The sequence below is a fragment of the Sphaeramia orbicularis genome, chromosome 17, assembly GCF_902148855.1.
Source record: "Sphaeramia orbicularis chromosome 17, fSphaOr1.1, whole genome shotgun sequence".
Taxonomy (NCBI): Eukaryota; Metazoa; Chordata; class Actinopteri; order Kurtiformes; family Apogonidae; genus Sphaeramia; species Sphaeramia orbicularis.
In genome coordinates this window covers 20,116,009-20,142,229 of record NC_043973.1, presented here as the reverse complement: position 1 = coordinate 20,142,229, position 26,221 = coordinate 20,116,009, and the positions used below count along the sequence as shown (strand labels likewise).

General features: G+C 36.5%; 1 protein-coding gene across 1 annotated transcript; it reads left to right on the top strand.

The window, feature by feature from the left end:
* Positions 1 to 3,514: 3,514 nt before the first annotated feature.
* Positions 3,515 to 19,353, top strand: LOC115437356 (cyclic AMP-responsive element-binding protein 3-like protein 3-B). The gene is made up of 10 exons (XM_030160583.1): positions 3,515 to 3,535; positions 3,775 to 3,870; positions 7,311 to 7,596; positions 9,199 to 9,329; positions 9,565 to 9,675; positions 9,912 to 10,018; positions 16,656 to 16,724; positions 17,645 to 17,729; positions 18,046 to 18,139; positions 18,250 to 19,353. Exons 1-10 carry the CDS (start codon positions 3,515 to 3,517, stop codon positions 18,417 to 18,419), a joined length of 1,170 nt encoding a protein of 389 aa, XP_030016443.1. The 3' UTR covers positions 18,420 to 19,353.
* The last annotated feature ends 6,868 nt before the right edge of the window (positions 19,354 to 26,221 follow it).

Below are 26,221 nucleotides of genomic sequence, written 5' to 3'. Positions count from 1 at the left end.
TTCAGCTTAAGAGTTTGTCATGTCTTTTATGGATTGTGGCTGTCTCTCTCAATTCACCATATATTTTTATTAGTAAGTTTGTTTGTTTGTATCAATTACTAGAAATTTCAGGCGACCCCATTTGAATTCCGGGCGACCCCAAGGTTGAAAAACACTGAATTAAAGGGATCATCAATACATTAGTCTAAGAACCAGTCTGTCTTTGTTCTCTTTGTTTGTTTCAATGGTCTGTACTGATTTGTGAAAAAAACACAAATAAATCTTCTGCTTCCTCTTTTTGGAGTCAGTGAAAAATTGACCTGAAACATAATGAGCTGGTCCCATTGAACTCTTCTGAAGGGAGGCTTGGAGACAGGAACATCTAGTTACGGATGTTTTGCTGAATTAAACTTAAATAGGTAAATAACTTTTTTGCATTTATTATTTCATAGTTGCTTTGCATTTCATATGATGTCTATTTATGTGCTGCTGCACTCAATGAGTCTTTCCAGGTTAGATAAAGATTAAAAACACAAACTCTGTGCCCTCTCTTTCCTACAGTTGGTACTTTTTTCTCTGTCCTCTCTCTTCCCACTCCTTTCTCCAGTTATCTTTTCAGAGTTGTACTTATTCTCTCCTCCAACCTGCCCAGTGTCTGTGCTGTTTGTTGCTGTTTCTCTGCATTTTTTTTTCTCTCTCCTCTTTCCTCTTGCCCCAGCTGGTTGAGGCAGATGGCTGCCAACCTGGAGCCCGGTTCTGTCTGAGGGTTTTTCCTTCCTCCCCACTGTTGCACTAGATTTGCTCTGGGAGATTTTGTTGGGTCTCTTCTCTGTAAAGTATGTTTAAGACCTTGGCCTGTATTTGTGAAGTGCCTACAGATTGCCATGTATTATGACTGTTGCTAAATAAATAAAACTGAAATGAACTCAACTGAATATAGGTATAGTAACCAAGAGGAAAGTACATAAAAATACTCCGTCAGCCAAAATGTATGAATATTGGCTATTGACTTCAGTGTTTAATTCTTCCAAAATATTGCAGTAAAGCTGAAAACAGACCACCTGTTGTGCATGCATATGGCAGAGTTTGATTAACGTTCGTGGCCCCCATTGAGTGGCCATTTAAGTCTAGATTTCTGAACATACAAGGTGCACCATAATGCACCATGAGGTTCCTTGCAATGCCCAATACCCAGAATGCAATGCGGCAAACATACCACAACATTATGTTTACTTTTAAAAACTGTCATAATACAGATAACCAACCATTTATATTTACAATATTCTACTGCTAATTTAAGAATATGTGAAGTGTTGTGGTTGAATGTGGTTGAATGACATATACTTTTCAATGAGACTAAGTTGTACAATCCACTGATAAAAAGTGTATTTTGACAGTTTATCGGTGCTTATACATGTTATACATTCACAAAAACACACTTATTCAACATTTTTGTTGTGAAACCTCCCGTAATTACACAAGATATTTGTCAATTAACAAACAAGTCTTGTTAAACTTACAGAACAAATACTTCTTTTATGGTTAATTGTCAGTAATTTTATCTCGTTTTATTATTTTTTTTTACAGTATTAAATTTTAAATTAACAGTTTAATGTCATAAATAGAAAATAAATATTTGTGAAATTACGATACATTTGCAAATGTATTTTAACTGTATTTTTCTGTGAAAAAAAACCAAAACAATTTTCTTTTAAAAAAATGGAAATTTTATGGTTATTCACAGTTACAGTTTTTTCATGTTATTTTACATATGACATGTAAAATCACAGTCTATTTTTGTAATTTCATTGATATTTTCCTGTATCTTAAAAATACAGGAAAAATCTGGAAAATAAATGGTAAAAATTCTGTTAAATTACAGATTTTTTTTTACAGTGTACATGCATTGCTGTAGAAGGTGATGTAAACTACCTTGTAAATTCATCGCAAGCTGGTTATATATCAGCTTTATCTCTGTCAGGTAAAAATGTGTATAGTTTTGATCAGTAACATGTTGTATTATGAACTGAAAATGCATCCAGAATGATTGATGAGAGTTTTTGGGTCACCATTTCACTTTGAAAGGCAAATTACCAAGTTCCTGTTTGAGTTAGCTCATGGCTGTCCCATGTGATTCGTAGGGCTTGATGTAACAAAAAATTTGGCGTTCGTTTCATGTCACTACGACATTCCTACTGGCCGCTAAAGCCATTTTCATGTGCCTATGTGTCACTAGAAAGCAAATTTTGGCATCTAAGGGTTAATTTTTATATTGCATCAAATTGACATGTGACATGTGTGACACATTTGTTGAGTTTTTGAACACGCTGAGAGGGTCAAATTTCAGTTTAAAGTGACTGCATGAGAATAAAAACCAAACTAAATACAAGAGCAAGTGGGCACGGCTGAGTGGAGAGGACCCCTCCCTGTGGGCTTGGCCCCTAAAAAAAATGTCCAAAGAAATCATCTGAAGAGAAAAGAAAACAGGTTTCAGTTCTGAACATGAAAGGCTGTGTATCTTTTCTCTGACACGTACCAGTGCTTTGAAGCGGAGAAGCAGAGGTAGTGATGGATGGATTGTGTTAATGATACTCATTCTTAAAAGTAGGAGACAGAATGTTCATTCTGCTTTTCTGAGCTGTAGACAGGTGTAAACCTCACAGAGAGAATCTCACCCCCACTGAGATAATTGTTAGATACAGATACTGTCAGATAATAGATACAGCTTTGCAATGTGTGCATGTTCCTTATGTGTAACTGAACCGAGAACATATTATGTAATTTGTTGTTTTATGGTGTTCATGCTTTGAAATAACATGAAAAAGATGGTAGTAATTAAGCCAGTAAAGATAAGCATGTTAAGACACTGTTTCAGAAAACTAGAAATATTGTCATTGATTAGCTTTTGAAAAGCTAAGAAATGTGTGGAAATCAATACTAAACAAGACAAATTTGGTGGACTATACAATAAGAAAGACATTTATCTAAGAATGATCAAAACGATCATGGATAATGATGGAAATAGTCTGATTTCAGGTTCAAATGGGGTAAACGAACTTCTGTTTGTTTTAAGTCTCAGCTTATATTCAGAAAAACTCTGCTTTCAGCTGATATTGAATGAAACACATGATTCACACTATCTTCACTAACTGAAAGAATACAAGTAAAATGAATTACAAATTAATTCAAACCCATGCAACAAAAAGTGAATGTGAAACTGCAGGGATTAGATCCTACCCAGTCATGGTGACAACATAGTGGGCATGTCAGACTCAGTGATCTGTCATAGACTCATCTTTTGGTGCTGATTGGTTGTGGTTTGTGTGTTAAACATTAGATTGGACGGTGATCAGCGGGGTTGGAAGACTGCACCTCAGAGATATGGAATTTCAACTTTGTCCTCTGAAACCTACAGAAGCATTCCTCCGAGACGCCAAAGCTAGAGTGAAATATTGATTCATCTGGTGGGCTTTACTGTTTCCCTGCAGTTTAGTTTCACTGAAATTTCATCAGCTATTTCTTTCATTTTGGAATTATGACGCTGACTACAGACAAGGTAAGACACATTGTGTATAAGCAATGGGGATAATTCCAAATGAGAGTGTTGAAAGTGAAAATCACTGTTGGCTTACAATGAACTAAATGGAATATTGATTGATTTAACAAAGGTTCAATGTTACTCAGCTAGGAAAGTGTATTTGTTTGCAACCCTCATCAGATAAGAAAAGAAATGAAAATCAAACAGTCTCTCAGAAGTTCTGGCAAACAGAGTAACTATAGGCTTACTTATTTCAGGTTCAGGATGGAATGGAGCTCATTGACCTACTCAGGAACACCGATGAAACCACTGGTTGCCACAGCAACCAGCAATGGACTATCAACATTCATGACGTGAGTATAGTGGTCATTTTGTAGGATTTGCTCCTGAGCAGAGTCAGTCAGGGGACATCATAATGACTACTAGAACTTCATTGAATCTCAAGAGAGACGAGTGACATCATCTGTATTCTGAGGCTTTTATTACTGAGCTACTTTCTGGACTATGGGAGCTCGGTTACAGTTTCACTGTGCACTATGTGAACAGCTCTACTAGAAACAAGCCAAATATTCCTAATCACCTGAAATTAGTTAAACCCTTTTCTAAAACACTGATGATGGTTTTTGAAGCTTCATCTCTAAAACTTAAACATTTTATAGTGAGGCTACATGAATTAATTTGAATTCATGTATTAATTCATGCATGAAAGTTGTGAATTCATACACGGAGTACATCAAAAAATCATCAGTACTGTACATGATTTAATAGTGAGTCATGCATGGATTCATGCAAGACCAATACATCAACTAATACATTAATTATCTGTCTTTTCATGATTCTTCATGTATTAAGCATGTTCACATCTTCACCAACCAGAGGCACGACAACATGAATGTGTTCAATACAATTTCACATTTAGTTTTATTTAAGCATTACTTCATGAATTCCTTTTGTTTGTGCTCCTTAAAATAAAGCTGTGACATCACATTTCTTGAATAATGATAAAACTTATGCAACAATCACTTTTAGGTTCTAACAAATGACATCTGTCATTCCATTATATTTAAGCATAATTTATTTGAGTAAACAGCCAATTGAAATGCAATCAAAATTAGTTGTGTATATTTCATTTACATTTTAACAATCATAAATTGCATCTTTTCTTACAAGCCATTCACCTTAACTCATTATTATTTACACTTGTAACTAACAAATTTACCAAGTGTTGCAGAGTCTCTGCACTACACTCACTTTATAATGTTATAACTCACTTCAGCAAACAGCAAAACTGCAAACACACTAACTGTACCTTACTACACTTTTCTGCCTTTACACATTTGCGTGTGTGAAAAACCCAGATAATGAGCTTTCTTACCAATCAAAACCTGAGCTCAGTATTGAATATCAATATTCAATATAGAGATCAATAATGAATTCTAAAATGTACTCCACTAAATTTCCTACAGATTAAAAAGTTTTACCTACACCTATCTATCTATCTATCTATCTATCTATCTATCTATCTATCTATCTATCTATCTATCTATCTATCTATCTATCTATCTATCTATCTATCTATCTATCTATCTATCTATCTATCTATCTATCTATCTCTCTCTCTCTCTCTCTCTCTCTCTATATATATATATATATATATATATATATATATGTATATATATATATATTTATATATATATAATACTAGAAGGTCTCAGAGTGAGTGTGTGTGTGTGTGTATCTGCACAGTTCTGAGAAATTGATATGTTTTTAACTGGCCAATTTGGTACCTACAGTTGAGAAAAATGTCCCATCTCCACATTAAATATCAGCAAGTTAACAGGACCAATTATATAGATAGAGATATTAGTAATGTGGGAATACGACAGCCTTACAGTCACGGTGCTATACCCATGACGGTTGACGGGAAGCACTTTTTTTGTGATATGTTCAGAGTACACATTCATTCTTTACACATGTGGATACCTGTGTGTTTACTCTTCTACAACTATGACAAAACTTCCTTGTAAACGGAAAAGGAAAGCAAAATCCACAAGTGTTTTTCATTTATACTGACAGTGTGTAGTTATAGCTTTTTCATAGAGTTTTCACAGAATTGTTTGCCTTGCCAAGCCATGTAAAATGTTTTGCTGATTTGATGTGAGAATTTATAGTTAGTGTGAGTGAGTTTCAAAGATTGCGCCAAAGAAATCAAATCAGAAATTATTCAAACTAGAATAAAGTTAATCTGCTGAAAATCAAACTAAAAAGATAGAAAAAGGATGGGGAAAAGAAAATGTAGGTAGGTTGTGCTTGTGTTAAGTGCCGTTTTCGCAAAAAGTTCACACACTTGTTGCAGACTTTGGCTCACTGTGCCAAAAGTCTACACACAGAAACAACACACTGATGTACTCTATATAAAACATTAGTTCTATATATATGTCTTAATGAAGCCTTCTTTCCAAAACAGTTTATATGCTCACATTTCAGGAAACAAGCTAAATAAATTATGATAACAACAACAACAACAACAATAATAATAATAATAATAATAATAATAATAATAATAATATGTATTTAGAGAGAAATATAGTGAAAAACAGCTGGTTATTTATTCTTGTTACCGTAGCAGGTTTTTCAAGGAAAAAAAACACAGTACATTGGTCAATACAATATGCTATTGTTAAACCATAGGGGAAATAATTATGATACAGTAAAGTTATACTGCAATACAGAAAAATAGGAGAGTGAGGGATGGAGGGATGGAGTGGATGGTTTATGGATTCTACCCTTTTTGAGGGTTTTTATCCACATCACAAATAATGCTTTACCAGGATAGTCAATAATGAGGACATATATATATATATATATATATATATATATATATATATATATATATATATATATATATATATATATATATATATATATATATATATGTGTGTGTGTGTGTGTGTGTGTGTGTGTGTGTGTGTGTGTGTGTGTGTGTGTGTGTGTGTATATGTATATATATGCATATATATATATATATAAATCCTGGTCTCATCAAATAATTCTCCATCTGTTGCCCCGTCTCCTTTATCCTCATCCTCTTGCTCCTCTTCATCTTCATTTTGCTCTCACTTTTTACATGTTAACAAATGTTTCACAAAAAGGTGCTCAGAGCTTTGTCTAATGTGAGAGACAGTGTGCATTTGGTTGTAGAGCTGAAAACATGCAGCAGAGCAGCAGATGTTTATGAAAATGCACTTTTGGTGTTTAAGGCATTGTGACTTTAGTTAAAGTTTGAACTCGTGTCATTTTTAGTGTGTAAGGAATCAACAAAATCAGTGAAAACAAAGTTATCTAAAATGTATTTACTGTTCTGAACCTGGTCACTCCTAAAAAAAGGAAAAAAATCTTGTTCCTCTGGTGATATTATACTGTACAACCATTATTTTAACCTGTTACTATCAATCCAGAGCAGTATTATGTTGTATTAAGACAAATGTAGGCATATTTTCAAACTGAAAATGAGATTATCTAAAAGATTTGTTGGGAAACAAGGCCTTTATTTATTTATTTATTTATTTATTTATTTATTTCTATAGGTTTCTTAAGTTGATTTTTTTTGCAGGATGTTGTCTATGGCTAGGTGTTGAAACTGTGAATGCAAAGACTAAGAAAGAAGCTCCAAGAGAAGATCAATTACGTCTAAGTTCTCACCTGTCCGCGTGTGTGGGAATATAATGATCTGATTAAAAATCTGTCACTCCATATGCTTACTGAGGATATATACACAAACTCTTCTCCTCAGACCTTGAGCCCAGAGGGACGTGGTGCTGATGACTTCCTGGATACCCTGTTGGGTGGGAGTGATTCATCCTCTGCATCAACATCCCCCCTGTGGTCACCCTGTACCACTGACAGTGGCATTAATGAGGATCAAACAGCAGATCACACAGAGAGTCCTCACTCACCCCCCTGCGGCCCGGTTTCAGACTTTGTCACGCAGTCTCTCTTTCAGCCTCCACCTCTGGAGAACCACCCGCCTCCAAGCAAGATCAAAAATGAAACAACACCTGATGTCTCCATTGATTTAGGTAAGAACAAAATCTACTGAACTCCTGAGTCAGCACCAAGTGAAGAAAATAAATTGGTAGTACAGGCTTCACTGGTCCATAAAACACAAAATGTAAATCAAGGACAGGAGCAGAATGCATGAAAAACAAAAGAGCAATAAGCACATTCCACAAAAAAAAAGTTCATAAAGTGCAAAAATACAAGCACAAACATGTCTCAGGCACTCTGATATGAAAATAACTAAATAGTTCACTACCAACATGTCTACACAGAGTGTCTGTCATGCAAAAGATGTGGTCAATTTGAAGCTAATCATATAGATCATGTGACAACAATTGTCTATAAGTGTGGCTGAACAAGTGACACATTAGCTTTTGTGTGTAGTCAAAAGATATTAGCAATGGTGTCCCTATGAATAATAAAGGCATTAGTATTTTTATATCTCAGACTTGTTTCTGGTTGTTGTATTTTTGCATTACTTAGTTTTGGAACATTGGTGATTGATTTTTTTTGCAGCAGTCCTTTTTGCCCTTTGTTTTTCAGCAACAACTGAGTTGGAGAAGTTTGACTTAAGAACAATGGGGAATAACTCCCACACACTGCTTTGTTTACCACCGAAAATGTATCAAACTATGACCACTTCATGGAAATATACACCGCACACCGATCAGCCATAACATTATGAGCCCTGGTAGGAGAGGTGGTATTAATTGTGATTATCTCATTACAATGGGAACTGTCAGTGGGCTGGATATGTTAGGCAGCAAGTGAACATTTAGCCCTTGAAGTTAATATGATAGAAGCAGGAAAATGTGCAAGAGTATGGATCTGAGCAAGTGTGACAAGAGAGAAAATGTGATGGTCAAATCACTGGGTCGGATCATCTCCAGATTTTGTTAATTCGTAATGTAAAGTGGTTGGTACCGACCAAAAGTATCTAAAGAATATCTGGATCTCATTTGTGGGAGCATTATTACCACCTGTCTACAATATGAAGTTATGGGTTAAGGCGTTACAATATGGACCTGGCCAAAGATACAGAATTAGAAAAATATACAAAAATAAGTATATTTGCAATTTTCAGTGCACTCAAACTAGTCCAGAGTGAACTGGGGCAGTGACACACATGGACAATAAAAGGAGAACTTAGTGTGAGGCTGCACTTGTATTTTCTGAATGTGAATACTAATGGATACCAACTGAGTTTCTGATTATCAAGAGCTCATTCAGAATCAATTCTGAGCTTTTGAGCCATAAAAAACTGTGTTATTATCAGCCATCATGTGATTCACATGAACCAGCATGTAAATTGGTATTCTGAGGGCTGCTCTTTTCATGGTTATTATTCTTCACCCCCAGTAGTAAAAATAATTTTTTCGTCATTTTTTTGTCAATACCATATTGAAAATTGTCAGTTGTCCTCGTTAACTAGATCTGCAGCGACCAAATGTTAAACACTACACACACACACATTAGAGTGTGACATACTGTACATTTTAAGAGACATTTGCAAAGCAGGGCGATGGTGTAGAGATAGACAGGCAGCTTTGTAAACATATTTTAAAGGTAATTTTCTAAACAATCTCCCACTGTTAAACTGGTTTTATTGGTTCACTCCACAGGCTGGGACTGTGGTGACCTAGAAGAGCAGCTTGGAATTGCATACTACCTCAAAACAAACCAAAGCTCCCTGCTGTTGTCAAGTCAGAGTCTAACTGTGAAGGACCTGCTGTTATCCAACCTCGGACAAAAAGTGAGGACAAAGAAAGAAGAGAAATCCTTTTTTTTTTTTCTTTTCAGCTCAACATTTGGGAGTAGTGGTAAAAGAGGTCAGAGTCAGACTTCTGAATAAATTTGATGCTACAGACTACAGTGGTGAACTGCATATCTATCAACAAGGGAGCACCTCTGTCAAAAAATAAACAGAATTTGGATTGGGTAAACTGTCCTGAGAGTTAACTATGAAAGTCTGTCCATCTGTTTCACAGGGGCAGCGATTCCCCCAGCATTCCCTTCAGGAGCTTGTACTTAATGAGGATGAGAAGAAGCTTCTGGCTAAAGAAGGGGTAAACCTACCCAGCAAACTGCCCCTGTCCAAGGTACACAAAGAACACACACTTACATACATATATATGGCGAACATGTCTGCTCACATTCACTGCTACATCCTGTGCCTCCTCTTAAATTTGCATGTGCATCTAAGCCTAGATCTGTATCCCCAGATACACAACCTCTACCAGTGTCTGCCCTCACCAACCCAGTTTCCTTTCATTTCCCCTTTCTTCTTCATCCCTTCTTGTCCCTGTCCTCCCATGTGTTTCATCTCCCTGACAAGTCTGAAGAGAGGGTTTTGAAGAAGATCCGGCGGAAAATTCGCAACAAACGCTCGGCTCAAGAAAGTCGGAAGAAGAAGAGGGAATACATTGATAGTCTGGAGGGAAGGTATGAGCCACTTACATTTAGCATCCTCCCTCACATCTCTGCATACAATATCCTTGGCCTAGAAAATTAAACTTTAATCTGCATTAATTTGTTCTGCTCTATATGCACTATGCAAACATCCCATTTTGTTAAACACTTGAGTAAAGATCATCTGTGAAATGAGACTGGATTTATAAAGAAAAACAATTCATTTTACAGTTTTCTGCCAGTCTAGCTAAAGTTTTGTTCACGAGAAGGTTTTTTAAAAATGCACTCGAATGTGGTGTGTATCAGGCCTTTGTTTGGAAGAACCCATGTGGCACCAGCAGTGGTTTGTTTGGATTAAAAAACCCAAAGCACTAAGCACAGTCAGTGGTGTCTTCCATGGCTGGCTAAATTGAGAAAGACAAGACAGTGTCATCAACTTTTTGAGTATGAACAAATGCGTCATGGAGCTGGACGCAAAAATATTATCTAGAGAATTCAGCCTCATGCACTACACCACAGAAAAATAACTGTTACAAGAGAAATTGCCAAAACCAATGTAGGTCCCAATGAACATTACATGGACTAGAGTTCAGCTCAAGACTGAAATGAGACATCTGTTGTCTCTCTGGGACCCCAAAGCACAAAAACACTCATGAATTCCCATAAAATAATCATTGTATTGATTCTCCCACTGTCAAAATGACATGAAATAAATGCACTGCATATTCACTGTGTTATGCACATTAGGGTCTGGAACAGAATATTGTTATGTCTGTCACAGGTAGCAAAATAATATCAATCCAAATTTCTTACATAGACAAGTAAAGTTAGTGAGCAACACACAGGACACCAGATACTACTGTTAATACAACTACAACTACTGCTAATATTACTACTACTACTACTACTACTACTACTACTACTACTACTACTACTAATAATAATAATAATAATAATAAGTGAATGTGTCTCTCCATAAATGCTTGAACAGTTTAAATACACCTGCTATCTAGTTATACACTAAAACCTAAAAAAAATCATACTGAGTGACACATGTTAGCGCATTTATAAAGAAAATTTAGGCTCAATGCATCTACAAAGATCAGAATGGCCAACTTATTATCTGCAGATCCAGATAGTAGGCAGACAAAACAAACCCAGGAAGCTCAAAAGAAAGTGCAACAACAGAAAATGCACAACCCTAATGCCAAACAAATCCAAGAGAGATGTTCATGCAAAAATCAAGGAAAACAAAATGACCCATAACAGAAAGAGTCAAAATAGCAGTTTAATGAATGCAAAAAGAATGAAGATAAAACAATTAAAATAAATTAAACAAAAGTAAAATAAAAAAGATAATGATAATGAAAAGACAATGATCAAAAAAAAGATAATGATAAAAGGATAATCACAAAAAGCAATAAAACAAAAGGATAAAAATCAGAGGAAAAAAATTGCATCCCACAGAGGACTTGAAAACATCCGGGGCTTTAAAAACCAATTTGTGACTGGGGGGGGCATGCATGATGGAACGCTACCGTGACACTGATGGTGTGCTCACAGATCCTGGGCTACTGCCAAAACATCTGGGGCTTAAGCCCTGAATGCCCAGGTCTAACACCACCCATGGCGTCTCACAAGATAACGTAGAGTAGACAATGGAACAAGAGGATCAAAAAGAATAAGTGTGGTTTAGGAGGTTTCTGATTCTGTAGTTTTTCCAACTTGCTTCATAACCAAGGTGCTCTGGTAGTAAATGTCTCCTTTAGATTTGACAGTTTGATACATCATTTCATTATTATATACTCATTTTAGGTCCTGAGTCTAACACTGGGAAAACCAGTCATAGTCATTATTAATATGTGCATCCATTCTATTGTAGGATGTGCTCTTAAGGTGGTATTTACTGTAATAGTCATGATCAGGAAGAGAATTAGTGTGGATTGTGAATTATGTACAGAATTACCCATATTCTTCTCTGTGAGACACCAAAACTTAATCTGGATCTAAAGGTGCGCATTATTTATTTTTAATTGTGTTGCATTTTTCCATAATTCTTCAGAGATTAAACATATGCATGAATAATGAGTCTTAACAGAAATGTCCAGTATGCTATAAAGCTCTGCCATGTAATTTTTAACTACAAGTTTCTTCTTTACTCATTCAGAAGAACTCTCAAAATAAGCTGTTATGTTTAGCCTGAAATCGTCCCCTGGTTTTTAGACTAGAGACACAATGTTTCAGCCATGTACAGAGTTACATACATTATAGTTAAGTGTATGATAAACTAGCAGGCTAACTAGATAGGTCATGCTGACAGCTGTTATGCATCAACTGTGGCTTCAAATGCATTTATATCATTTCATTTTAACATTGCAGCTGCTGTGCATCTGATCTTTTATTATCTCCTTTGGGGTCAGTTTGACAGGAAATGCTGCACAGTGTGACAGCCACTGGCACAAAAGAGCAACTAAACTGCTTTGTGCCACAGTTTGGGAGAATGAAAACGAAGCTGACGATAATTTGTCATCTCGGTAACCCACAACAGAGTCAAGTGAGCATTTGCCAAGCTGGAGCTCATTTTAGTCCTCCTCCTCCTCCTCTTCCAGGCCGTGGAGAATGAGCCCTACAACATTTCCAGCCTCTGTCATCAAATAACCTATGTTAATCTCTCCTGCCTCCCACACATTGGCTCTTCCACCCAAGAACACCTCCGCAAGCAATACAGAGTGGTAGAGCTTAATTCATATTGTAAGACTTGAGCTCCAGTAAAATGGACAACTCAGCAATGTTCCCATATTTCTCTGGAGTATGGATACATTGATGTACTACTGATGCAGACCTTCATAAAGTCTTCCATGAACTGACTTGCCATTGCTGAATAGAGCTGAATCTTAAATTAGAACAAGCAGAGGCAGAAAACTGAGAAGAGTAGCATTGAGGCCAAACACGGACAAACACTGACCAGTGTTGATTAAATTCTAACTCAAGAAACTATGTGTGTTTTTCTCCTGGATCCATAAAAACAAGTACACATTGTAAAATCAGAATCACCGAAAAGACATAAACAAACAATACCTGACACTCTGAAACACTCTGAAACAGCATTGACTCAAAATGACAAGATATTAGCATTATCATTTTCAAACCTCCTTTTAAGTCACTACGAAATGAAATACTTTAATATACACCACCTATATGTCTGACAAAACACTACAGAAACAAAACTTTTCCACAATAACTTTCAGTCCAACATGCTGAATGTGTAGCTTTACTGCTGCAAACAGATGTTGCAATAGAGCAAACCATAAGCTTTCACTTTTAATTAACTTGACAGTAGCATTGAGCAGAGACAAAGAGGTTATAGAAAAAAAGACTAAGCTGGTGGAAAAATAGCTTAGCAGCGGTGTGATTCTGTAGCTACGGAATAATTCAGTAGTGTTCAGGACTTGTCAGTAACTTCTTCAATCTGAACTAACTTTGTCACTAAAGTTGTTTTGTAGCAACAGTACAGTATTTTATAGTATTTTAGTTTTTGTTTTCCTGGAAAATTATGTAAAAAAAAGATTATCCGACCCTCAGCAGGGGCAGTCTAATCACAGATGTTTTCAATGACAGTGCAGAAAGAGACGTACAATGATAGCATGACCTTTGACTGTGTGGTCTTTTTATTGACATATTTCCAATGTCTGATACCACTGGATGACAAAAAAAAAAACAAAAAAAAAAAAACATTTTCTATTGGAGGAAAGTCATCTGATCTTGACTAAATCAGGCATGCTGATTCTAAATCTTAGTTCAGAATTTCTCCAGCATGTTGACTTATGCAACATGTAAAAAAACAACCAAAAACCCAACAAATTTTCCAGTCTTCCACCAATATATGTTATTGAGTAATGACAATCTAATAATAAAATGTGCAAAACTGGTCAAATTGACTTGAAGATATGAAGAATGATGATAATGACATCATTCAAACGGTATCAAAACACATTTTGTAATGAGTGGTGACTCTCACTTGGTCTGGAGCTTTTCTGGGTTTAGTTTACCAGTTCAGTCTAGACTGTGCATTTCCCCTACCATTAAATATAGGTACATAGGTTAATTCACCTGTCAGTGACCATGGTACTGATGAAGATCTGGAGTTGGTCAATGACAGCTCAGTGCTACTAGTGCGCTATGTGCTAATGCTAGTCACTGATGCTAATGCTAGTCCCTAATGTCTCAGGAACTGCTGTTGTCCTTCTATAGATGTTCTGTAGAGAGCATCCTTACCCACAACATCTTACTGTGGTACAGGAGCAGCTCTCAGGTTGATAAGAAAGCTCTGGAAAGAGTCAGGAAGTAAGCACAGAGCATCATAGGAGTACAGCTGTCCACTCTGTCAGACATCTATAACCCCAGATGTCTACTCAGAGCCAGAAGTATCACCTCCAACAGTTCAATCCTGGACACAGCCAATTCTACCTGTTGCCCTTAGGAAAGAGGTACAGATCCATCCAGGCCCACACCTCCAGGTTCAACAACATGCTTTACCCAACTGCAATACGGGTACTGAACACATCCCAGATAGCAAATATTTTGGCAGTATTATGGCATACATTTGGCATTTTTGGCTTTCTTTTGGCATTATGAAAACCTTTAGGCTTAACTGTGGTATGATTAAGGTTATCCATAATAGATATGGAGGCACCAGCAATATATGGCTGAGTTATGGCATATGTCTGGTTAACCAAAAGACTGGGCAAAGAGTGGGATCAAGTATAGGGATGGCATGGCATGTTTTGACTACTTTTTGGCTGGATTATGGGGATTTGGGGCTTTTCTGGGACAATTATGGCTATATTTTGGAAGTCCGCAATTAGTTTTGGGTGAATTTTGGCTTCCTTCTGGTTTGATTTTGGCTTGCCTATTTGGGGCCATTTAGGGCCCATACATCTGTCCAGAACTTTGCCAAATGGCATGCCAGTTTTGGGCCAGATTTAAGCCAGAATGATTTTGCTATCTGGGTTGGGTGAATTTTGGCCTCCCTTTGGCCTCTCTTTGGGTCAGTTTTGACTACTTTTTGGCTGGATTGTGGGTATGTAGGGCTTTTCTGGGACAATTATGGCTATATTTTGGAAGTCTGCAATTACTTTTGGGTGAATTTTGGCTTCTTTCTGGTTTGATTTTGGCTTGCCTATTTTGGGCCATACATCCACCCAGAACTTTGCCAAAATGGCATGCCAGTTTTCGGCCAGATTTAAGCCATAATGATTTTGCTATCTGGGATAATAGTGTCAATACCTTGAATAAGGGTACATATTTAACATACATCCTCAGCATTCAGCCAAGGTCAACAGTGCAATATTTATCTCTACTGTTTGTTGGGCATAATGCCTGTTCTTCTCACGATGCCTATATATATATATATATATATATATATATATATATATATATATATATATATATATATATATATATATATATATATAGGGAGAGAGAGAGAGAGAGAGAGAGACATTTTTTTTCAAATCTATTTGTCTTCCATACTTGTATTTGGCACCACATGAGACTTGTTTTTTAATTTCATTGTACATGTGTATAATGGCAATAAAAGTCTTCTATTCTATTCTATTCTATTCTATTCTATTCGATTCTATTCAATTCGATTCGATTCGATTCGATTCGATTCTAATGGTAATGCAAGGTACTGTTTTTGTATTAGCATGGGTAAAATGCAGAGACTGAATTTTCCTACAGGGTTAATAAAGAAAGTTAACCTTTAACTAATGGAAATGGGACTTCACCCATTAAAACACTTTCTTGAAATGTAATGTCTCCAATTATCACGAAGTCTGCCAGTTATGATCAATGAAAAGGGCCTAAGTACATGTTAAAACTTTGAAAAATGCTGATATGGCGGAGTCGTCTTCACAACACGAAATGTGTAAATTAATTTATACTCCACTAGATGTTTCATAGGAACTTTAAGCAAAATAGTCTGGCAGCTACGTAGTTTGTGTTAGTTGGGCACATTAATTATCCTTCAGCAAAATTGTCCTTTATGAAAGTCACAGCCAAAACAAACATCACTTAATATATTTAATGACTTTGGACAGCTGCTGCTCTGGATAAATTAACTGTGATGTTAGTTACTTTCATATTTTTCTTCATAACAGTTATACCAATCAAAATTAAGTCAGGCCAAGAAACCATCTAAGCTTCCTCTAATCTGAAACTAGTCTGTTTATAACCATCCATAAATACATAATTAGGGCTTTATCTAGACTAACTGTGTGCCATCGAGGTCGCATTCAGGTTTCAGCTACTTTGTCTCTGGATAACAAAAATTTAATCATGAAGATGTCATTCTCACCAAGCAAAGTCAGCATTTGCTGGTAATTAAGTCAGCTCCATGGAGATTCTATCTATATGGAATCTTATCAGAAAGTCAGAGGGCCACAATGGAGGGTGATTCACAGTGACCAAAACAACCAGACAGCAGAAGAAGAAGAAGAAAGGGAGGGCGAGGGTGGAGGCGCTGGATGGCAAAATAGGGCTCCAGATAACACTCAGTCAACAAGTATTGGAAAAAAGACAAACAAAAGACACAATGCACTGCTGTAATATTATTTGATTCTGGTTCCTTTGTTTTATGTGTCAATGCTCCCTCTGTTTCTTTCTTTAGGATGTCTGCATGTAACTCTCACAACCTTGAGCTGCAGAGAAAGATCCACCAGTTGGAGGAAACCAACAAGTGAGTCTAATTGATTGACTTTCTCATTTTTTATTTTTATTTTTTTTTACTAAGTTTGTGTTTGGGGACTTTGTGCTTTAATTAACAGCAGATAGAAGAGAGCAGAAAATGAACAGAGAGAGAAGAGTGACATGCAGAAAATGTCACCCAGACTAACAAGGGGATACTGTGGTTCATGACAACACACCGTCCCTAGATGAACACCTTATTTGATATGCTGGAACCTCTGAATGTTTTTGTTGAATAAATAATTTAAATAACTGTCATTTGATTTCCAGATTAATCAACAAAATATTTCATCCGTGGATAAAATCCTGGCTTCTGTAAAAACATGGAAATCATCTCAAATGGAGAAATAACACCACAGGGGTTGTCTTTGTCACCTCTGTTGACCCTTGTCTCTCTTCTTCTAACTTTTAGACTCATTTTCAGTGACTATTTTTTCTGTGTGAATCCTGACTCATCCTCCTCACATTGTAGTTGTGTTGTGTTTTGGATTATGTCTATCAGTTTTATTGATCCACATTGATTTTGTCCCTGGCCCCTCCTTCTCAGATACTGTAACAAGCCACAAAACTTTCTACTAGTTGAAAATGAGGAGTGAGGCTGCTGCAAAACTACCAAAGTACAAAACCCATCCAATTTTAAAACCTCAGAAGTTCCTCTGTCTTTTCTCTCTTCATCGTGCTACCTCAGTATGCTCAGCTTTCTTTGCGATGCTGACAGAGCGCTGCAGAGAATTGAAACAAAATGTAGGAAGGTGCTGTGTATGCATACATTTCATTCCGTGTGCCGCATTTCTTTTTGCTGCTTTAGTTGCTGCTGATCACAAACTATGAAAAAAATATGCCTGTATAATAAACCAGTGGCCCCTCGTGCAAAGTTCCCCCCTTCATCTTGCTGTCTATGCTTGATTGCAGTGTTCTGTTGGAACAGCTAAGGCAGCTACAGGCTCTGCTTGCTAATAACTCCAGGAAGGCAACACACAGAGGAACCTGCATTCTGGTAGGATGTATAACAGCATTACATTAATTTAAACCACTGAGAGATTGTTCAGGCACACGAGCTGCACCAACTAATAATAGATACAGGTATAGATTTAAAGTCTTGACCTTAACAGTGCCCGAACACATCATTAAAAACTGTAGCCTGTGCTCTCCTGTTGATACTGCTGTGTTTACCTCCAGGATGTAAATGTCTGAGAAGTACACGTTCATGATGCATTGGTTTATATATAGTGTTAATGTCCCTCCCTTCCTGTACATTTACTTTCTGTCACTTTATCACCCTGTTTCTGACCACTGTCCATTTTTATGCCCAGGTTTTGCTCCTGTCCTTCTCTCTGCTCATTTCCTCAAATCTTCAGCCAGACCCGTACAGCCAGCTCAGCCAGGGCGAGTACACAGAGACTAAAGGTTTGCAGACATACCCCCCCCCCCCCCCCCACACACACACACACACACACACTCATTTTCTCCAACACACACACACTCTGAGTCTACATCTCCATGTCTGCTCCCTTCAGTGCCGTCGCGTTCCCTGCAGTCGATGGAAGTACGTGACATCCCTCCTCCTCAGCCCCTTCCTCTCCTCTCTGCCTCTTGGGGATTGGAGGCACTGTGCAGTGGAATGGAGAAGTTCTGGTCTTGGACAGATCTGCCTACTGCAGATCACAGGCACAGGGATGATCATTGATCTCCTCGAACGCCCCTGGAGGAGAATGAGTGTAGGCTTGCTTGCAAGCTCAGCATCTAAATGAGCAGTTTAATTGCTTTTCAGCACCTGTTTCTCAGGTTGACCCAGGTGTTATTATCACTGGCTCCGTCATCCAGTCAATGAATATTCTGATATTCACATATTCAGATGGACAACAGTGAGAAGGGCACACAGACTTATGCGATTATGGTAACACTTTATTTTAAGGTGCATATATTCGGCATTAACTTGGTGATTATTGTTGGCATACATGCTACTACTATATTGGGTTTTTATTCGTCATTATATTCATTCATTATGGTTACTCTCTAGCAGTTCTTCCTTTATGACATCTTGAATACTGTGTGTCAGTAGTAATTATGGAAGTTGTTGGACATGAATTACTGTCTTATTATGCTTTGCTCCATCTTTTAATTACTATAAAACTATATGCTCAAATAGTTAGAGGTCTTTTCTTATATTTTATAACCACAAACATTAAATGTTAATCATGTCCAAATAACTCTAAATGAACTCTTTCTGACGCAGAACAATACCTGTTCTGATGGGAGATCTTACCCAAAGTAATTCACTTTTAAAAACTAACTATTGAAATAGTTATAGGAAAGACCTTGTTCTAGAACAGAGAACATACTTAGTCATTTAGATACCGTTTAGATACCATTTGTCTATAGGGTTTGCTTCACAACAGTAGAACATATTTATTAAGCACTATTGTGGGAGGTGGACTGTCCTTGTGTGTCACAAGAATAAGGCCCATAGTGAATACTGAGAAAGAAATTGTAATTCATGTAAAACTTCCATACTTACATTAGTTAAGCTAACAAAAAAAAGTTAATGGCCTCAATGCTTCAAATAGAGGTGCTTAATAAGGAAAAATAAAAAGTTAATATACTTCTAAAATGTATGATAATAAATAGTTAATGATGAATATATGAACCTTATCATATGTTTTCATTTAGTTGTGAAAAACTGAGCCTGATGCATATGGTGGGTTATACATTATTAAAGACATATTATTGAACATGTGTAACAAACAGTCTGATGTGGTCATTCATTTGTAAAATGTATCTTCATTGCTGTATCTTATTTTCAGTGAGAACTTTAATGATTTGAGGTTTATGACAGTATAGTACAGATCAAAGAGCACAAGAGAATAAAAGCATTTCTTTATTAATTTTGAAAGCTCCTGTCGTACTTCTTACAGCAGTGCCGTGTGTGATTTTCATCTCAAAAATAATGAGGCAATAACTGAAAATAATTATTTGGCCTCTCAACAATGGCTTTGTGTTTGAGCAAACAGTGCCCTAACTTCAATAAGACCTCCTAATAGGCTTTACTTTAATGCCAGTTGTCAACACAAGGATGCAGGCTCTAGTTCTGAAAAATATCAAAGCAGAGCTTTGTAAATCTACATGAAAGCCATTTGTCTGTCTCATTTAGTTAAATCTCAAGACTCCAACCTCTGCTTTGAAGCAAAAGCCTTATAATATTTATTCAAAAATAAATTATGGTGCCTCTCCATAAATGTGGTTGTTATAAACAGTCACAAATTGCTGTAAAGTTCACTTTTAAGATGAGCATGCATAATTTAGCAAAGCTGATTTTAAGCCTGTGGAGACTGTCAAAAAATAAGGTTTCCCCACCTTCATATTTTTCTCAACACATTTCAGTGATGAAGTGATCTTACCAGCACACATTAAGGGAAGCAAATGTCAGTAGCTTGAAAATCAATTCTTCCAAATAATGCACCACCACCGTCTTATTTCTCTGTACTTGATGGAATGATGTTGCCACCGTATTTTCAGGACTGCACAGTGAGACTTTCCCAGGAGTCTGACTATCTCTACAGCTCTGAAGTCTTCTCTACCAAGTAATGTGTGAATGAAACTGCCTTCAGCAACACGGATAAAACAACTAAACTGTTAGTCTTGTCTCTAGTTTGCTGATGCAGCGTCTCTCTGTCCTATATTCCACCCAGAAGAACATCCACTTTTTGCACCCTTATTTCTTCTCCTGTCTATTATATGTCACAGCTCAGACAGCTTATCTACAGAAACATCTTCACAAGACCTTGGCCATAAATCTCTGACAAAACTTACATCTTAAAGGACACAGAAACAGTACAGAAGTTGATTTTTCATGCATATTCATTAGCACGCATAATAGATATGTAACATGCTATATTCTGTTAGTGTGATGTCTTGCCTAGTAAAGAACAAGGGCAACATCGAGATCAGTGTTTGCACCTATTTTGAAGGTTCAAGTGAAGTCAGCTCAGGGCAACTAAAATGTAATTTATATACTGTAAGATAAAAGATAAATCATTTTAATTAGAATTTACTGTGACATAAGGAGTTTACATGCAAAGTTTGGTTTTAACCCTCAAACACCAGCTGCCAGTGACCCTAAAACATGTACTGATCTAAAATGTTTAGTAACTTTTGAACCACTAATGCTTTCAATACATGCAAATGATTCAGGATAAATGCAGTTTCTCAGCTCTTCTGCAGAATTGGATACGACCCATTTGGACATTCAGAGGCTCATAGTGAACATGGAAACACTGTTATGTTCTGCAGCATTGATACACCATTAAAACTCATATAGTTTAACAAATGGCAGTGGTTGTAGATGCTTGTTTTTTGATTCGGTTAACGACACATTTTGGTGAAAAAGACACTTTTGCTCCAGTTTTCTCTGTTTTCATATTATAACCTTTGGATTTACTCAGAGCTTTATGAACATCTCAGTAAATTAAATATAGGAAAATACATAAAAATACATGATTTGAATGCATGAATGCATTATAGTATTATAGTAAATGGGGATAAATCACATAGAAATGGTTGGATGGAGAAAAAAAATTATTTGGAAACCACCACAAAAATATTTTAAGGGTTTTATGACACCTCCTCAAATAAGAAATAATTTGGATAGTAATAAAAATGCAAATTGGAAAAATTCAGCAATATTAACATTTGACTTTACTTCACTTGTAAAGATACATCTATTCCTGTCATTTTAGCCTGTAAGACGATCAAGAAAAAGCTGACATTTAAGCATTCACCATTTAAATATAGGCTACAAAGAAATAAGTGAAATGACAAGCATTAATTCAAGTTAAGTGCCTCGAGGTGACGTCAATGCAATGTATGTCAGTCCACACTCAAACTATGATAAATGATGTTGAAAATGGAAAGAAAAATGGAAATCTGCTAGTTTTATCTGAATGAATAACTGCAGTTATCTCATAAATGTAACTAGAAGCACTCGGAGAGCGCAGACCTCCGCCAAGGCTGATCAGTGGCCCCCCCCGTGGGCCCCCCCACACCAAGGAGGTTATGTTTTTGCCAGGGTTTGTTTGTTTGTTTGTCTGTCTGTCTGTTTGTCTGTCCGTTAGTGTGCAACGTAACTCAAAAAGTTATGGACAGATTTTGATGAAATTTTCTGGTCTGCGTCCCCCCCGTGCGCCCCCCCACCCCCAATCACCACCAAAATTTAATCATTTCTTCCTTATCCCATTTCCAACAAACCCTGAAAATTTCATCAAAATCTGTCCATAACTTTTTGAGTTATGTTGCACACTAACGGACAGACAAACAGACAGACAGACAGACAAACAAACAAACAAACATACCCTGGCAAAAACATAACCTCCTTGGCGGAGGTAATTAGCCCATTATGTTGTAATGTCATATATGTATTTTATATTCACTTACTGGATGTTACTTTTCCAAACTGAACATCAAACTATGGCGATGGATACAATATTATCTTTACAAAATGTCAAAAACTGAAATATTGATCATGCCGCTTTATACTTTACAGAGAGTGCTGCTGCGGTGCAATCAAAACTCAAAGGTGCAAGTAGAAAATTAATCAAAATATCAATCACTTTAGACTTACCAGTTACCAGAAAGAACAGCTGGACAGGAAGAGACAAAAACCTTTTCAGTTCAGATCAGGGGTATTAAACATACGGCTCATGGACCAAAACTGACCCACTTAACAATGTGCATTATAACTTACAGATCACAGTGGGTCTACAAAGTCACAAAATATATAGTAACAGGTGTAATATTATTAAAATTGCACTTACTTCTCTTAGGACATTTCAGGTTATTTGTTCAGGTTATCTACATTTTTTGCAAAAGGATAGTTTGTAGATGCAAATATTTTCATAATGTAAAAGTAGCTTTTTTACACTCTAAAACACAAGTGTCAAACATGCGGCCTGAGGGCCAAATCCGGCCCACCAAAGGGTCCAGTCTGGCCCTTGGGATGAATTTGTGAAATGCAAAAATTACACTAAGATATTAACAATCTTTTTAGTTCAGGTTCCACATTCACACCAATTCAATCTCAGGTGGGCAGGACCAGTTAAATACTATCATAATAACATATAAACAATGACAACTCCAAATTTTTCTCCTTGTAAATGTAAATATTTTCATATATTTACACTAAAACAAAGTATAATTTTGCAAAAAATGTGAATACCATAAACAAATATGAACAACCTGAAATGTCTTAAAAGAATTAAGTACAATTTTAACAAGATTCTGCCTGTTATTAAATATTTTGTGTATTTGTAGATCCACTGTGATCTGTAAATTATAATGTAAATGTGTAAATGATAAACTGAGGCAGAATATTGTTAAAATTACACTTATTTTGTCAGTTTGTTAATATTACTCACATTGTTTGAAAGGATAGTTTGTAGATGCAAACCTTTTCATAATCTAAATTTACTTTTTTCGCTCTTAAACATAGAGAAAAGTTTGGAGTTGACATTATTTATATATCATTATGTTATTATTTTACTGGTTCGGCCCACTGGAGATCAAATTTAGCTGAATGTGGCCCCTGAACTAAAATGAGTTTGACACCCCTGTTCTAAAACAAAAGTTTGGATTTGACATTATATATAGTATTTATGTTATTATTTTACTGGTCATATTGAGATCATACTGAGTTGTATGTGACCCCCGAACTAAAATGAGTTTGACATCACTGGTTTAGTCTTAGTTTATCCTATCATGGCCTCTTGAATAAAGAAACAGCAAAGTATTTACTCTGCATTCATGAGTCATAGTATATTTTATAGCAAAAATGAAAGGTCACTGACTGTTTTTACATTAAAGGTTTGACTGACTTTTCACTTTTGGGTAGATATATAGGACTAGCTTGTATGAATAGATGTGAATATGAAATGAAAATAAAGCATTTCATTTTCCTCCTACAGTTACAAATCACACAGTTATTATTTTATAATAAATTAATCTGTTCAATACTACCCCTTCCCTTAAAGGGCACAAACACCTTTAGAAGAACTGACTGGGTCTTTTACATTTCACTGCTGCTGTATTTTGTGCATTGCAGTGATATGGAGTGAATCATTCAGAGGGTGGACTGAAATTGCTTTGTATGTGAGATGCTCTCAGAGTGTCAGTCAGCTAAATGTCCTTGATCAGCCAAAGGACAGCATCTGTGAGGCTTGTGAAGCTCACAGTATAGTCATTCTGAGCAGAGGAGATAATGACTACAGTAACTCACTCCCTCACTCACTCGTTAAAGACCATGTAATGTCGGAAAAATCTCAGTTGCAGCAATTTAAAACACAATTATCACCTTCTGAAATAAATATTCTTGCACTATTTCCGGAGTGTTCCCCCAAACATTGCACGGAAAAGTTAAATGTATCAGCAGGGCATACTTAGACAACTTACAAATGCAGATTTACTTTTAAATGCTAATTCCGTCAACCCTCTTCTGAAGTAATTACACAGAACGAAGTGGATCTCACTTTCAGCACCGTGTTATGATATTCTAGTTTGAGGGCAATGAAAAACAAAGACAACCTGATGCAAATTGAATTAGACAACTTTAATTGTCACTGAAAGCATGCGTAGAATACAAATAAGCAACTACACAGAAAGATTTATAGCTGGACTCTGACCGTATATTAGTGGTTGCCTCCATCAGGAAGCACAGATGTTATGTTGGACGGGGTTCAGCCACTGCCACAGCCACTGCCACATAAGGAAGACATCAATTACTAAATCTCAAATGCCTGAAATACTGGAAACTCCCGTTGATACTGACTGTGGATCACAGTCCAGTCAGACCTATCAGAGATGATTGAAGAAAGTGGTTCTAAATTTCTCCCTGAATATAGCATTTTTAATGAGGCTGCTGTTTTCTTTCTCTCAGATGCACATATAGGCAAAGCCAGTCTTGCATGAGTTTGAGTGTCACCGTTGGTATTCACGTGTTGTGTTCATACCAGTAGTGACCTATAAGAAATGCAAATCAAAAAAAGCTCAATCTCTCTCACACACACACACGCACACACACACTGGCTCACTCTCTCCTAAAGACTGAAAATTGTTTGAAATTTAATCTGCCCTTCCTCTGATGTGCATCATCACTTCGGATGTGCATTAACCCTTTACAAACCTGTGCATGCATAGGTAACCTTAGTGAAGACATCTGTGACGTTTAATGCAGGTGTTTGAAAACGGACATGAATATAAGAAATATAAGTGAATATAAGAAAGAAAAGACGATGACAGAAAAAAGAACACCTGAGACACCTTTACAACATTCACATAAGGGTAAAACAGCTGATTTCTTCTAATCTTCATTTCATTCATTCATTTGTTTGTTTATTTTGAGCATTTACAGAATACATGCAAATTAAAAATTAAAAAAAAAAATCATTCATCTATACACGAAAAGGAGTGGGAAGAAGAAAAACTTATTTAATCCCACCCCCATTCTCATCATCAAATAACTTAACATAATAACATTTTAAATACTCCTGTCCTTTGATTTCAAGCCAGAACAATGGACAAAATAGGCCCATACCAAATTAGAATGAACTAATTTGACAGCATTTACATTCCATAACCGAAATGTGTGTAAAAAAAAAAAAAAAAAGAAAAGAAACAAAGTACCTTGCTGGTGGTGTTACCACAGGTAATAGTTAACCGTCAAATTACATGATAATCATTACATACCAACAATGGTAAAAACAAAAAACTGCAATACCACAAGTGGTAAAGAACAGTGATAATTACATACCAACAATGGTAAGAAAAAAAAAACAAACTACAACAGCACTAATGGTAAAGGGCAGCACCAATGGTAAGAACAATACCAGATGGTAATGGACAACACATACCAACTAGATGAGGAACAACAAACACACACTAACATTTAAGACAGAATATTGATGGAACAGAGTCAAGACCCTCCATCTTTATACTGGGACCAGACCATATTTTTTTTTATAACAGTTTAAATCGGTGGATATTTTGGCATTGCTTGTGTTGGATGTCCAGACTGTTCCAAAGTTTCACTCTACATACAGACACACAAAAACGTCTACGAGTGGTTCGAAATTTGGGTAATGCGAAATCTCCACAGCCTCTCAAATTATGAGTACTCTCCTGTGTTTTGCTGCTACTGTTTATTTTTCACACAATTAAAACAGGCTTCCTCTGTTTGTTTACCACCAGGAGCTGTGCAGAAAAGAAATATGTCACTGTTCTGATCTCACGGATGAGAAATTGGCATTATCTGCGTCCTCTGAGAGCTTTACTCCTGACTAATATATACTGTGTCAAATAATCATAAGAGCACAGGGATGGTGTGTATATATTGATGTGTCCATGTGCGCATCCAGTGGTGCGCAACGGAGCGGTGGATGAGAATCCGCGAGTATAAAAGCCTGCAGCCTCAGGATGCTGAAAGCGTCTGGGAGAGCAGGGTTA